The sequence below is a fragment of the Ascidiella aspersa genome, chromosome 9 (assembly GCF_963924565.1).
Source record: "Ascidiella aspersa chromosome 9, kaAscAspe10.2, whole genome shotgun sequence".
In the NCBI taxonomy this organism is placed as follows: domain Eukaryota; kingdom Metazoa; phylum Chordata; class Ascidiacea; order Phlebobranchia; family Ascidiidae; genus Ascidiella; species Ascidiella aspersa.
The window spans coordinates 1,415,391-1,430,789 of NC_139455.1; the positions used below are offsets into that span (position 1 = coordinate 1,415,391).

At 38.3% G+C, this 15,399-nt stretch overlaps 1 protein-coding gene across 1 annotated transcript; it reads left to right on the top strand.

The window, feature by feature from the left end:
• The first annotated feature begins 1,559 nt into the window (after positions 1–1,559).
• LOC146131807 (uncharacterized) lies at positions 1,560–11,633 on the top strand. Its single transcript, XM_083397063.1, has 10 exons — positions 1,560–1,696; positions 4,047–4,208; positions 4,576–4,698; positions 4,916–5,068; positions 6,610–6,735; positions 6,839–6,958; positions 7,396–7,515; positions 8,253–8,372; positions 9,657–9,779; positions 11,503–11,633. Exons 1-10 carry the CDS (start codon positions 1,615–1,617, stop codon positions 11,631–11,633), a joined length of 1,260 nt encoding a protein of 419 aa, XP_083253189.1. The 5' UTR covers positions 1,560–1,614.
• Positions 11,634–15,399: the final 3,766 nt, after the last annotated feature.

A 15,399-nucleotide genomic window follows, 5' to 3' on the forward strand; every position in this document is an offset into this window, starting at 1 on the left:
CAACACTACATTATAGAAAGTTATCTTTTGGGGGTAGCTAATGCATATAGAGTTCATGCGCACCTTATTAAAAACAGTCATTTTAATACTAAGGCAATCTTGCGCTAACAAATATCTCTAAACTGGAAATTTAATAAATAAATATAGATTGAAAAACATATTTTTTAACCGGACTTAGAAACTTCTTACAACTACTAATAGCTGACATAAGACCGTCACCTGTTTCTATTTTAATCTATAATAATAATTATAATAATTAACTGAAGCTAAGTAGACATAATTCTCAGCTAAACAACTGAAATTGTATCCAACAAGAGATTTTACTGTAACTGTAAACACTGCTGGTTGTAAAATTACAATAATACGATTGTTTGGTAATAATTGTCTGAGGCAAAGCGGGAATCGTGCTGCAGCTTGAAACGCCGCCGACAAGAAACTTGATTGACTATATGGGCTAATTACTGGCGGTTGAGTTAAGCTTGTAAGATAAGCTTACAAAAACATTCATCAATTAAACATAAGCGTACTGCAAGTTCTATAGCCCGATTGTAAAGCCACAAAATGGATTTAAAGAGTAATATAATAAGGTTTGTTTTAACTGTTAAATCAAGGAAGTCGCGGTTTAATAGTTACTAGGGGTTCCTGATTGCAAAGTTTGAACAACGGTGTTCTAAGTCATCGCTCCGGAAACGGTTTGCCGCAATGTAAAAATACTTTTTTACTTGCGCTTTTTTTACAATTTTATTTACAAACGGGAAGTTTAAACATGCAATAATTCTGGTAAACTTACTTTGCTTATATTTAAAATTTTTTAAAAGCTTATCGCGGAAAGTCGAAATTCTGAAATAATTTTGAAGTAGACTTAACTATGCCAGGAAAATTGCGCGTCTAAAGAATACAACAAATGATTTTGTAGCTTTTTTACAGGCGCGAAAACCCGAATATATTTACCCATAGACTGGAAACCCATGCAACTACCAAGAAAAATAATGAGCATTTTTGTTCTTATTATCCGCCTTGGTTCGCGCTGTAATTTTTATCTTGATTGATGTGGCACAATTTTATCTTAGTTGGTGCTCATAGTGAAATAAAAGTACGGCGGAATGCGTTTATTTCAATATTTTATTTTTTATTTTAAAATAAAGGTTGCTAAACTGAGTTAACCACACTGCACAAAACGTGTGACGTCACGTTGCTTCATGCTTAGAGGTGTCTATATTACGAAGTGATGAAGTGGCTTTAAGCGGGAAATGCTCGTCACAAGTGCGCGGTCTTCCGTTTTCGTTCCTAGACGCACGACGCAAGGAAATGACAAGATGCACGTTTGCTGTTTTGCTGCTTTACTATCTAACTTTTACTCGCCTCTAACCTTCCATTAGTTCTCGGTGCTGTTGTTTATGGTAGCCTTTGTCTAAGCGACCAGTGGTTAACTGTGACTCTCAGTTAAGGACTACTTTTATCAGTAAAAGAACGTTCGCGGGGAGCAATTAAATAATTAAATCAAACTCAAGGCAACCTTTTTCTTTTAATTCATTATATCAAAAGCTATATTTTCATAATTAAGGTTTTGTCGCGTTGTAGACTCATCATTTTATTTTCTGTTAATTTTTCGGGATGACGCCGATATCTGTTGCTGTTCTTTTCCTGGGACTGATGATTGCAATTCCAGGAACAAGCCCGACCTTAGATTTCAGGGGTATGTTCTCTCAATTAAATTATGTTGTTACAACTAAACATAAACATTAAACCTTTTGTTATATATGTAAATTAATCACAGCTGCAATACGCGCGATAACATGCGAAACCAAACTGAATTTTCATGACAAAATTAAGCAATACATTATGCTTTGGGCTCTTCACTATATCATATTACAGTGGTTCTCAACCTTTTAAGCTTCGTGTCCCCCTTTGAAAGGCTCTCGACCCTCGTGGCCCTCTGCATAAAAATACCAAGCATTGTGTTTAACCTATTTTACTCGATTTACTTCTTCACGTTAATAACAAATACAGCCATTAATCAACGAATAAATGCACTCACTTTTAAAAATTGTACAAATAAGGCATTTTGATATAAATTAACTTAGTTAGTCATTACAACGCTTGTTCTTCGACGCCGCCAGGTTATTTTTATATTCGGCTCTGTTTTGTAGTGAGCCAAGTGACGTCACTACATTCGTCGAGATGATTTCTCGATTTTCCTTTTATTAACGCGTTACTGTTAGCCTACTTGAATGTTGGTCTAAATATGACCTTGAATATTTAAATAACCCTGTAGCGTACTTTATGCGTTTTACGATGGAATGTTTCTTTTGCAACTGAACACTCTATTTGCGAAACCGTTGCACATGGCATTGCACACTAGTTGCTCGATTAATAGCATTTGTCAGACGCTTGATGATTAGGCAAAATGGGTAAGTAAAAATGGCCGGCACGAAAAAACGCTGACGCCGCACTGCATGGCTATGTATGAAGCAGCACAGTAATTGTTTCGCCACAGCGACAGGCCTTTAACCAAACTTGCCACACGCGAACGACCAATTAGGCGAACGACCTATTAGGTGTAAATATTCTACTTTAAACATCCCCATACTGACACGTCAAAGCACGTGTCAGAAAAATGGGTTACAAATCGTTACAAGAAAGGTTTACAGTCATAATAAAAAACACAAAATTAAGTTAGGTGCTAAATTTTAAAAATAGTGACACTTGGTTTTCGTAATGTCTAGCTAGAGAGTTATGCCAATGACCGCTCCGTGGCCCCTCAGGGGGCCGAGGGCCACGGTTGAGAAACCCTGGCATATTACGTTATTTGCACTACATGGCCATACGCGGTCGGACGGTCGGTGAATGTAAATTTAACATAATTACAGAGTAAGATTTGTTTTTCAAATTTTAACATATTATAAGCCATTTAAAATAACTAACGAACTAACCAGCTAATTTACTGATTAGACCACGCTTTATAATTTCACACTGTTTTGAAAACGCTGAGCATAAAAGTCTTGGCTTGGCTTTAATTTGATTTTACGGTCACATAGAAGCTGCGTCCAACGTCAGACAAACCCGTAACCCGTTTGAAGCTTAAATTAATTACTGTTAAACTGCTGGAATAAACGAGATATTTTGCAAACTCTGCCTAAAGTTTGCGTGGTTAAACAACGGCAAGAAGGTGCCATTTCAACCTAATAGCATTAACCTCGAACGTTGCATTTCGTGGCGCTACACGTTCGGTAAATATAAATTTCATTACATATGATGTGTTTTTACGTTCACTTGTAGCCTATTATAAAACAGCAAAGTCACTGGTCGTCCCTTGCCTGTTTGCCTCTGATTTCGTCTGAAATGGATTAAATTAATGCTTTCCCACAATAAAACTAATAAGCATAAGGTCTGTGTGGAAGCTCAATTGAATCGACTGGCGTGGTATAAATTGTTATTGTTCTAATATGCGTGTAAAAAATAAATTCAGTTCTTTGTCTTGAAAGCTTAAATTGGTTTTAAGCTTATTTTGTGCTCAGTTTTTTCTACAGTGCAAACCAAAAAGCAATGTTGTGTGTCACCAAACTGCATTAAACGTAAAAACTATCATTTTTTAAATCAAACTAGTATAATAAAATCAAACTAAAAAAGGTTCAATTCGTTTTTCGTGTGCAAATGGTAAATGTATTTAAATATATGGTTTATTATCATTTCCCTTCTATGACTGTAAGAGGTTAAAAAGCAAAAGCAATTAAAAAGTCGAGCTTGGTGTTTCCCAACTTATTAGCATTTGAAAATAAAACACCAGGCAAAATCAACAGTTAAAATCGTTCATCTGAGTTTAAACGGAGTTCTAAACCGACGTTTTGGCAGCGGATATCAGCTGACCTCATCAGGGTTAATAATTAAGTAATTGAATTAATACGAGATCGTAGATTTGCTCTTTAGCATAACCTAGCGGTATTCTATACAACTGATTTACCGCCCCAAGCGGAAGCTCTGAAATTTTGTTACTGACGTTTAAATTGGTAATATTATTACTAAACTGACGTTGTATTTATTCTCAGTCACTTGTGACACTGATTTCACTGACTTGACCTACTCGATAACTCCTGTGATCTGCCCTGGAGAATGCTGGAGACAATCTGATCGAAATCAACTTTGCGGACTTGACAAGTATTCGGGCGGATCAATTTGCCTTGCCGCCATGCAGCTCGGCCTAATTGACGGTAAGTAGGTCTGGCGTTTGTTTTCAGACAGTTTGAACTACAAACTCAATATTCGCCGCAAGGTTTGTTAATTTTGTATTTTTTATGTCACTTGGATGGAATGATCTTTTTATTACACGATTTTAAACTTGTGAGCTTAACTTATCTAGTGTAACTACAATAACTGTATGCTGGATAATGCTATAAGCTGCATGTTTTCACTTCAGATGTAAAGAAACTCTAACCAGCCAACAAAACTGTTAACCGAGACCTTGTTTGTGTTGTTGTAGAAGAACGTTTATGTGTGTGACAAAAACTTTTTTGAGTGGTTGTACAACAACGTTTGCTTTTTGCAGCTGTACAAAAACTGTATGTGTTTAATTTACAGATTTTGGTGGCTTCGTTATAGTCTACAAAAACATGAACGTTTCTTTCAAACCCGTGGGCGGCTCAAGATACGGGGTGACATCCCACAACTGCTCACGATCTAAAGTCAGCTACACATTCGACAGTAAGCGTCTCTGTGTTTTGAGTGATGTGTTAAATATGTCTGGCTTCAGACTCGGTGTCTAAAGCAGTTCTAATTATTTGTGTTTCGTAAATCAAGGACTAGTTTGGAGAACCAAATAATAATAAAAATCTAATTGATAACCAAATTAAAACTAAAAACATTGTCAAGAAATTGAAAAGAAAGTTAGTCTTGTTTATTGTTCTTGTGCTTTATGCAGTAACCTGTGATACGAACGGGAATGCGATGCAAGATCTGAACGAAGCTACGTGCCCACCTGGATGCGGCAGTGGTTTGGTGCTGGGAAGCAACCCCTACCATGTCAATTCGTCGGTTTGCAGCGCTGCTGTGCACGCCGGGAAAGTGACCAGAGGTGTGGTTTGATCGGATGGTTTATTTGGGCTGGTACGGGTTAAACTGCCTTTGGCTGGGCTTTGGCTGGGCTTTGGCTGGGCTTTGGCTGGGCTTTGGCTGGGCTTTGGCTGGGCTTTGGCTGGGCTTTGGCTGGGCTTTGGCTGGGCTTTGGCTGGGCTTTGGCTGGGCTTTGGCTGGGCTTTGGCTGGGCTTTGGCTGGGCTTTGGCTGGGCTTTGGCTGGGCTTTGGCTGGGCTTTGGCTGGGCTTTGGCTGGGCTTTGGCTGGGCTTTGGCTGGGCTTTGGCTGGGCTTTGGCTGGGCTTTGGCTGGGCTTTGGCTGGGCTTTGGCTGGGCTTTGGCTGGGCTTTGGCTGGGCTTTGGCTGGGCTTTGGCTGGGCTTTGGCTGGGCTTTGGCTGGGCTTTGGCTGGGCTTTGGCTGGGCTTTGGCTGGGCTTTGGCTGGGCTTTGGCTGGGCTTTGGCTGGGCTTTGGCTGGGCTTTGGCTGGGCTTTGGCTGGGCTTTGGCTGGGCTTTGGCTGGGCTTTGGCTGGGCTTTGGCTGGGCTTTGGCTGGGCTTTGGCTGGGCTTTGGCTGGGCTTTGGCTGGGCTTTGGCTGGGCTTTGGCTGGGCTTTGGCTGGGCTTTGGCTGGGCTTTGGCTGGGCTTTGGCTGGGCTTTGGCTGGGCTTTGGCTGGGCTTTGGCTGGGCTTTGGCTGGGCTTTGGCTGGGCTTTGGCTGGGCTTTGGCTGGGCTTTGGCTGGGCTTTGGCTGGGCTTTGGCTGGGCTTTGGCTGGGCTTTGGCTGGGCTTTGGCTGGGCTTTGGCTGGGCTTTGGCTGGGCTTTGGCTGGGCTTTGGCTGGGCTTTGGCTGGGCTTTGGCTGGGCTTTGGCTGGGCTTTGGCTGGGCTTTGGCTGGGCTTTGGCTGGGCTTTGGCTGGGCTTTGGCTGGGCTTTGGCTGGGCTTTGGCTGGGCTTTGGCTGGGCTTTGGCTGGGCTTTGGCTGGGCTTTGGCTGGGCTTTGGCTGGGCTTTGGCTGGGCTTTGGCTGGGCTTTGGCTGGGCTTTGGCTGGGCTTTGGCTGGGCTTTGGCTGGGCTTTGGCTGGGCTTTGGCTGGGCTTTGGCTGGGCTTTGGCTGGGCTTTGGCTGGGCTTTGGCTGGGCTTTGGCTGGGCTTTGGCTGGGCTTTGGCTGGGCTTTGGCTGGGCTTTGGCTGGGCTTTGGCTGGGCTTTGGCTGGGCTTTGGCTGGGCTTTGGCTGGGCTTTGGCTGGGCTTTGGCTGGGCTTTGGCTGGGCTTTGGCTGGGCTTTGGCTGGGCTTTGGCTGGGCTTTGGCTGTTTTGGCTGGGCTTTGGCTGGGCTTTGGCTGGGCTTTGGCTGGGCTTTGGCTGGGCTTTGGCTGGGCTTTGGCTGTTTTGGCTGGGCTTTGGCTGAGCTGAGCTAGGGTAGGTTAAACTTGCTGGACCTCAACAAGGCTTTGGCGTTTTACACAGCACAAGGCGGTTATAATGATCACTTAAATATAATCGTACGTTTCCCTTCAGCGTAAACTGTTGTTAAATCTTCAGAAAATGGAGGCGAAGTGACCTTTTTCAAACTAAACGACGTGAGATCAAACTTGAATGGATCAATGAGGAATGGCGTGAAAAGTGTTGGTTCTTCGAGGTCATCTGTTAACATCTTTATATTCGGATGTGAGTTTAAGTAGATATGTTACTAACTTTTAAATAAATAAAGCAAAGATCAGACCCCATACGCCTACTCTACGAATTTGTCACCTGTTTAACCTGTTTTCAGTTTTCAACGAATGTAAACTTCCAACCAAAGTCTGTCAGAACAACGCTACATGTCATGATTTGAAATACGGGTTCGGCTGCAGCTGCACGCCCGGCTTCCAAGGAAGGATATGTAACACAGGTAAGGTTACACAATCCCCCGAACTTGGCGTTAAATAAACCGCCTGAAAAACCGTGATTAGGTTTTGCTACAAAAGCAAATATTTGACATTTAGAAAAGCGCCTTGTTTCGTCTAAAATATATTTTTAACCTATTTTAACAGTCATGCCTTTTTGGCAATTTACTGTAATCACAAGCCCTACACGTAGCGAAGAATTAAGATTTTATTTAACAAAGCATCGTTTACCTTTTTATTTGTTGGTAAAGCCAAAATTCAAGCAAAAGGTTGTGAAATAACCATTCTATGCTAAGTTTTCTGTGCCTTAATTTCCCTGCAATGTCATTTTGTCGAAATTTATATTTCCCGACGTTTTAAGGAGCGTCTCTTCGTTAAACCATCACGAGTAAAAAATGCAATTGGTGGTTAATCCAACGTTAGTTTAACTATGTTTGTTAAGATATTAACGAGTGTGGCCTAGCCGGTTCGTGTCATGCGAATGCAGTTTGCTACAACACGAAAGGGTCTTTCAGCTGTACTTGCAATACTGGTTATAGCGGAGATGGAAAGAATTGTAATGGTAAGTTTTAGAAGGGCTGGAGTCGGCTTAAAACAACTCGACTCCGACTTTATAGCCCAGTAATCCATTTATTAATGTAACCTAAACAATCTACCTAAAAGGTTGTCAACTCATTGCACCAAAATAGGGGCAAAAATTATTCCACCAAATTCTGTTTCCACAATTTAGAGTTTGCCGCATTCGGTTTTAAGCTTGGTACTGCGCATGCGCAAGTCGGAATCGGAACTCACTTATTACTCAAGTCCCGAGTCCGACTCCGCAGCCCTACTCGCGAGTTACTCAGTTTGAGAATGATTGGTTAAGAACAATAATTCGCTTTTTTGCTCTTAAATACTACTGCCTAACATATTTTTACTGCTGTTTTTAATTAAGAAATGGCGTCTCCTTTCTTATACATTTAAACAAATTAATATCTAAAAAATAGATGCTTTTTACTCGATAGATTTTTATGTTTGACAGGCTTGGGACATAGATGCAAATTAATTATTGTCTACAAAATTACAATATACATCACAAAAATCCGCAGTCAGATCATTTAACAATCATTTTAGACACTTAGCAATCGTTCTAGGTTTTATCTTTAAATCATTTGTTAAAACCAACATTGCTATCCCTACAGACATATGAATTATTACATACCAATTAACCAACTAATTGCCAGCGATTTCGATTATAACAACAGGTTGATGGAACATTATAAGGGCCATAATGTTTACAAACTTTAACTTTTTTTTCAGATATTGACGAGTGTGGACTGGCTGGTTCGTGTCATGCAAATGCAGCTTGCAACAACACGAAAGGTTCTTTCGTCTGTACTTGCAATGCTGGTTACAGCGGCGATGGAAAGAATTGTAGTGGTACGTTAAGGCATTATAGGATTTAGGTTAATTGAGAAAACCTATAGTTTTGTTTCTCTGAATTTCAATTAAATTGCTCCACAATAACAGAGGCAAAAACAACTGCAATGCGCAACACTATTTTTAACTACGGTACGGACTTCGCATTTCAAAGTTACGATTGTTGCAGAGCTTTCGCAGTTATAAATGAAACCAACTATTCAAAACGCTTTAATATTTTTTTCCCTGTTACGTGCAAACTATCTGGTTCACTAACATAATTTGTTCACTTCTAATATATAACTTTGCCAAAAACGGCGATTTTAGGCTTGTTTGTTTTTAAATGGGGTTATGAATTGTTTCAAATTGGAGTCAATTTAAACGAATGAAAACATCCATGAACGTATTGTTTTAACGAAATCAAACAAATCTAAAGAAGTTTAAAAACCGCCCCAAAACAACTGCGCGAAGCATTTCTAATCAAAATAAGCCAGGCAACCATGAACTTGGCTCCTTCCGTGGGTAATGAAATCTCGATAAAATCTGCATAATTCTACTTTCGGATAAAGCTTGAAAACCGCCCCAAAGCAACAGCGCTAATCAAAATATACAACCGTGAACTTCGCTCCTTCCGTGGGTAATGAAATCTCGATAAAATCTGCATAATTCTACTTATTTTTGTATATTCTGAATTAAATATGGTGTTTCTGCGCCCCTCAGAAAATACCTGCTAAAACTCCATTCACACTTTATAAAATAAGCTCATTAAATGTCAGTTCCATTTTCAGTCTGAACATTGCCTATACGGCACCGTTGCGTCTTATAACACTTAGTTACCTTAATTGTTGTTTTACTATTTATTCGCGATATTAGGTCGCATACCATAGGTTCGTTCAAGAAAATAAAGTTTTTATTTTAAGGTATAGTACTAATTAATTTTTCAGGACAAATATGTTTTTAATGTTTTCAATGATGCAAGATTCGCTCCTAACAAGGTGTTTTTGCCAACTTTAACATGACAGGCACAACAACGAAAATAACTTGCGACCAGAAAGGAATTTGACATATCCGTTTATGACGTAATTTTGTGTCGTTTTGTTTAATTAATTCGAGTCTTCTAACAAAAATCCTCGAGCAGCCCCTGAAATTGCCGGGAAAGCGCAGAAACACAACATTTGAATTGAATGTTACCAAATTTTACAAAGACATTACTATTTATTAGAGAAGGCGCCCAATCGTAAAATAGGCGCGACATAACACAACAACAACTAATTTATTATATTGCTTTAACCGATGTTTGTTTAGATATTGACGAGTGTGGCCTGATGGCTGGTTCGTGTCATGCGAATGCAACTTGCAGCAACACGAAAGGATCATTTACTTGCACGTGCAATGCTGGTTATAGCGGCGATGGAAAGAATTGCGTTCGTAAGTTGTGAACATTTTGATGTTAGGTTTCATGACCCATTGGTGGGTCGCGAAGCATTTCAAAATGTTACAATTTTCCATTAGATCGGAAAATTATTACATTACTATACGTAACATTTATGCATCAATATCACAACTACGTAACAATTATATGTGTTATGTCGCATTAAGTATGTTATAAATTAAGCTACAAATAGCGTTGAATAATTCTTGTTGTAAGCTAAAAATAGATAAAAATATGATTCAAACAAATTAGTTTTTTGCAAGAAGTGGTACGCGTGACACTACAGAGCGCCCAAGTGGTACTAGATCGTAAAGGTTGGCCGGTTCTAGAAGAAACACTTATGTCCAAAAGTCCAAATTGTCGAGGCGCTTAACTCGTGCTTACACGAGAACATGGCTTTAGATTGGGGTAATACCGTGGTTCTTTGTTTTCCTATTTCGCCTAATTTTGCATTTTACGCAAGGGGTTTTACATTTCATGTGAACTATAAGAAATCAAGATTTATATTCCAAATTTGCGAAATGGAAATCACAAAATAAGGCTGAAAAGCCAGAAAAAATATAATTCAGTGTTTCCTAATCTTGTTCAGTTTCGTCAACCCTTCTACAGAAATTTGCATTTTGAATAGCCCCAATGAAGAAATGGTATGACCATATTATTCCAACTGATATACACAACAATGTTTTATGAAACAAGTTCATTCCATCAGCTTAAGCTATGTTTTGTGATTAAACTACCTCATCCATATCTACAGCCATAAGAGGATGCAAAAACCACGAAAGCAACAAATGAAATAAACTGATCTATTTTAAAACTAATCGACAACCTTTAACAGAAAAGTTAGAATTAGAAAACAAATCGATTTAAAACTAAAATGTTTACCTTTTATTCACCCCTGTTTCTCCAACCTTGTAAAACTTTCATTCACCCTTTAGTAAACAATGTACCAGTTTAATAAACACTGATCAAGCTTACAGTTTTTACACTCATAAAGAGAAACAATGATTTTGGATTTCATAAAGGTACACTCTCTTATACATATACCCCACAGTAATGTAGCACTAAATGTGTGAAATTAGAAATCACCTTGACCCTTACAAGATGAATTTCGACCTTAATTCCTGATCAGTAACAGCAAAATACTCTAGCAAAGCTAGCAATTCAGATCAGATATTTATAGGTGTAAAATATTTCGCCAATGAAGGCATTGTCAGTAGGCTATATCTTAATTCGAAATACACTGAAGATGCCTTTGCCGGCGATTATATATATATATATCTTTAATCAGGGGTTCTTAAACTGGGGTCCATGGAGCCCTTGGGGGTCTGTGAACTAGTTTTAGGGGGTCCGTAAAAGCCAAATTGAAATATTAGTCTATTTGTAGAAGTAATCGATTTTTCTAAGGAAAGAATTTAATTAAAAATAAAACGTTTTTGAACTGAATGTATTAAGACTTTGTTTTACTTTCACATTTTGTTAACCGAAAACTGCAGATTTATGAAGTCTATTTGTATTGTGACGTCAATTTATGACGTCATTTCTAAAAATTTCTTGCCTAACGTGGTCCACGCGGAGCAAAAAAAAATTTTAGGGGTCCGCGGTGAAAAAAGTTTAAGAACTCCTGCTTTAAATAGTGTCTTGGCTAGACTATTTTGCATGTCACAGTAAACTAATATTTCACCAATAGTGCAACCAATACCTTAATGTATTTTTCTTAAGATTGTTACGCGGGAGTCAAGGATGGAAGGGTGAAAAACGCACAGATGACAGCTTCAAGCTCTCACACTTACTACCCTCCAAGCAACGGCAGACTGGACGGTTTCGCTGCCTGGACAATAAAATGTGCGTAACCTTTCACATTTAAAGTCCTTTATTTACTCAGTTTCGTTAAAACTATTTGAAATGTTTAGATAGCAAAGCTGGAGAATGGCTTCAAGTGAATTTCCTTGGAAACATAAGAATCTATGGAGTTGTAACCCAGGTATTGTATTTTGTTGGTTTGAGCGATGTAAGCCTTGGAGGAAGTGTTTGGGGGTTGTCGGTCGATTTTATTAATACTTCCTTAAGAAAAAAATATGGAATTCGCATTTTTGAAGCGTCGGACAATATACTAGCATTTTAAAAAACATTTCTGACAAACAACACTAGTAACCTATCGTAAACACCACGGTACGCCCAACGAATGACACGTAACTTGGACACATGGAATAATACAGTGGATATTCCCCTGGTGGAATATAATTACATCGTAGAATACGCCACGCAAATATAGTAGCACTGTAGTTTAAGTTATATTATATCGTGACGTCACAAAGTTACGTCATAACCTGTCTTCACAGAGTTACTAACTTACGTTATTAAGACCTTTACACAAATCGCTTATTTTGTTAAAGTTTTTGTCGCATTTAACTTTATTGCTTGCTATTGTCAATAGGCTACTGAGGATCATTGCAAACAAAAATGTTGAAATATTTGTGAAAAAAGACAAATATCATTTTGTTTTTAGAAAGTGCTTTTTCGAAATTATAAGCCTAAGGCTTTTTGCCCAGAAAAAGGTTACGAATCCCTGTTGTAAATCCGGCAACTTCTATGAAAAACTAATCTAGTTAATCTTTTTTTTTTACACTTCAACAAATCTATAACTTAAACCATTCACTTGTTTTTTGTTAAGCCATACAGCTTATCGGCAATCTTAACAACTTAATCACTAAAGTCGGTTGAAAGTGTGCGAATCTCTTTTAAGCGTGCTTACTGCGTCACGTCTCCATCTTAATTAAAATTGTCTCCATTTCACCTAATCGAAATTCTGACCCCACTTGTTACCCAACCCTGGTCCCGAATAAGGACACATAGTCAAAATACAGCGGCTCCCAAACGTCGATGCCAGAACGGCCAATAACAACGGTGCACAATTGTCCTAAACCCTTCTTTCTGCAGTTTTCAGTGTGTAGGCCATTTGGATGTTATTTCGATGAGTTTAGGTCTAATTCCGTCATGTTTAGGTCATTTGGCTAAAGTCAAGCGAAAATTAAAATATGTCAAGCGGAAAAATTAAACATTGCTTTATAGTGTTTCAAGTGATGTGATGACGCATCATTTTCAAAATTCAAAAGAGTTAAATAGTGTTGCCGCTCTTTACCCATTGTGTTTCTCCAATATTTTTTAATTCACTTTAATTTTTTAAATAATCTCTCTCTCCTTGAGTAAAATTAGTTACCTACACAGACAGATGCGTTAACAAATTGTCAATGTTAAGAAACGTGGACTATAACTGTTCGTTTTACGTCCCAATGCCTTAAAAGTGGCGTGATCTTGTAATTATTAAAGTTCGCGTTTAGCAACTATACTTGTGAGATAAATCAACAATAGGTATAAATTATAGTAGTACATCCGTTGACAGATTTGGACAAACACGTCAATAACATGCACCAGTTGTTAAACCTCTGCAAGATGTTAATTTTGACTGCAGCATAAATCGGAATAATGACGATTAAAATCATAGCGTTCGATAGAAAAAAATTGCAAAATAAACACCAGTGTTTTTTTTGTGCAACTTGGAAACCCAGGTGAAAGCGAAGCTTATAATTAACACTTTTGGGTATACAGGCTGAAAAGCGTCGAAGTATTTTCAAAGTAGCGAGCAAATTATTTTGTTCGCGACAGCACCTAATCAAGGCAGTTGCCTCCAGTGGAAATTAGCCTACTGTTTCTTGTAGCTTAGGATATAAGGGACAAGACGTTTTTATTCTTTCAACTATAATATTGTCCTATGTCATCTAGTTTGCAAGCCAAAAATCACTCACCAACCGCGCGGGGTACGTAGCAGCCGCTATATCTGCTACTATGTTAATCCGGCCCTGCTTGTATAGACAATGTAGAATAGAAGGGTTTCTTTGCTTAATTAGGCTACTTTTGGCCTAAAGCTGTTCATTCTATTACTCTGACGTTATTTACTGTTTTTCAATTTTATTGCACCGACCATCAAGTGTGAAAAATAAACTTGAAACCTAATATTGTTGCTTCTTAGGTCTCACTGTGTGTTCCTTTTCTAGAGTTATGGAAGTGGGAATTGGGCTACCAAGTACGAGATACAGTACAGCATCGATGGGACAAACTTCCAATCTATTAAAGAGGGCTCCACAGCAAAGGTTTCTATTTCTTTATATTTGCTATAATAGTCTCTCGCTTTTAACATTTCGAAATTTATTTACCTAACTTTATGTTTTCTATAGTCTACTCTTCGTGCAGCGCTATGAATTAATTTAGCTTTTGATTTATTACTTTTTACATAAAATATGTATGAATTTTGCAAAAAATGTGCTAAAAATAGTTTATATCAGGGTTTCTCAACCGTGGCTCTCGGCCCCCCTGAGGGGCCACGGGCATTTCTAACATTGCTAAGCCAAATTGTCCATTTTTTTTTAAATTTACCAGTTGACTTAAATTTGTGTTTTTTTATAATAACTGTTGACTGTTTTTGTTACGTTTTCTAACACATTTTTCTGACACTTGACTCGTCAGTAGGGAGGTGTAAAATAGAATATTGGGTCATTTTGATTCGTGCTGTTAGGTGAGCGACTCACGTGTAATGACAGATGCAATCATTTCACAATTTTCTGAAAAGACAGTAAGTTGCAAAAGAAACATTCCATCATAAACCACAGGAATGAAAGTACTCTGAAGGGTTACTCGAGGTCAAATTTAGACCAGTATATATTCAGCGAGGTTATGCACAGCTTATCGGTATTTGTCAAGCAATAGTCACGTATTAATTAAACGAAAATCGAGAAATTATTTCAACGAATGTTGTAACACTGGTAACATTCGAATGATGAGGACAAAACAGAGCCGAATATCAAAAAATACCTTAACGAAGTCCAAAAACTAACTAGGCCTAACTTAATTTAAATTACAAATTTGTTGAATTTTAGTAAGTGCATTTATTATTTGATTAATAGATGTATTTGTTATTAACGTGAAGAAGTAAAACAAGTTCAAACCGTCAAGCACAATGCATATAAGTAGGGGGTCCGCGGGGACTGGGACCACGAAGCATAAAAGTTAACATCCACTGGCATAGCTGCTTAAAAAGTTACAGATTGGCCGTAAGGTGCCGTTCGTCTCATGGCACCATCGACAATTAAAATTATACAAATTAAACAAAAAATAGCGATAATATCTTTATAATGTAGTTTTTTATTGAAAGGAACACCTCAAACCTAAAACATTAACAAAATAAATGAACTAATTGGTGTTCTTGGGATGTTTTCTTGTGTTTCATTTTTCTATCTGTCTAAAATCAATCTCTTTAAGCTAGGGGTGGAAATGTTTTAATTGCGGCCGCGTGAGAAACCAGTCTTGTAATCAAGTTATTTTGAAATTACTTAAGTCCCAGTCAATTAATTTGTAAAATATCCACGACAAAATATTTTCAGCAAACAGTTAAGTCAAGTTATTCCCAGTCATTATAGTCAATATAATCACAGCATTGCCTTAAAAATAATATTAAACGTCTAAAAATTGTAAACACGTTCTGTTCTGAGCGATTATTCGCACAGCAAACAGAAAACACGAAACAAATAGTAAAAAACATTTATTTCATTTTTTTTGGAATAA

Bases quoted from the DNA above. Each gene is read 5' to 3' on its own strand.
- LOC146131807 (XM_083397063.1), top strand. From the start codon at position 1,615: ATGACGCCGATATCTGTTGCTGTTCTTTTCCTGGGACTGATGATTGCA. The intron at 6,736-6,838 runs GTGAGTTTAAGT...ACCTGTTTTCAG, and splicing joins TAACATCTTTATATTCGGAT to TTTTCAACGAATGTAAACTT. The intron at 8,373-9,656 runs GTACGTTAAGGC...ATGTTTGTTTAG, and splicing joins CGATGGAAAGAATTGTAGTG to ATATTGACGAGTGTGGCCTG.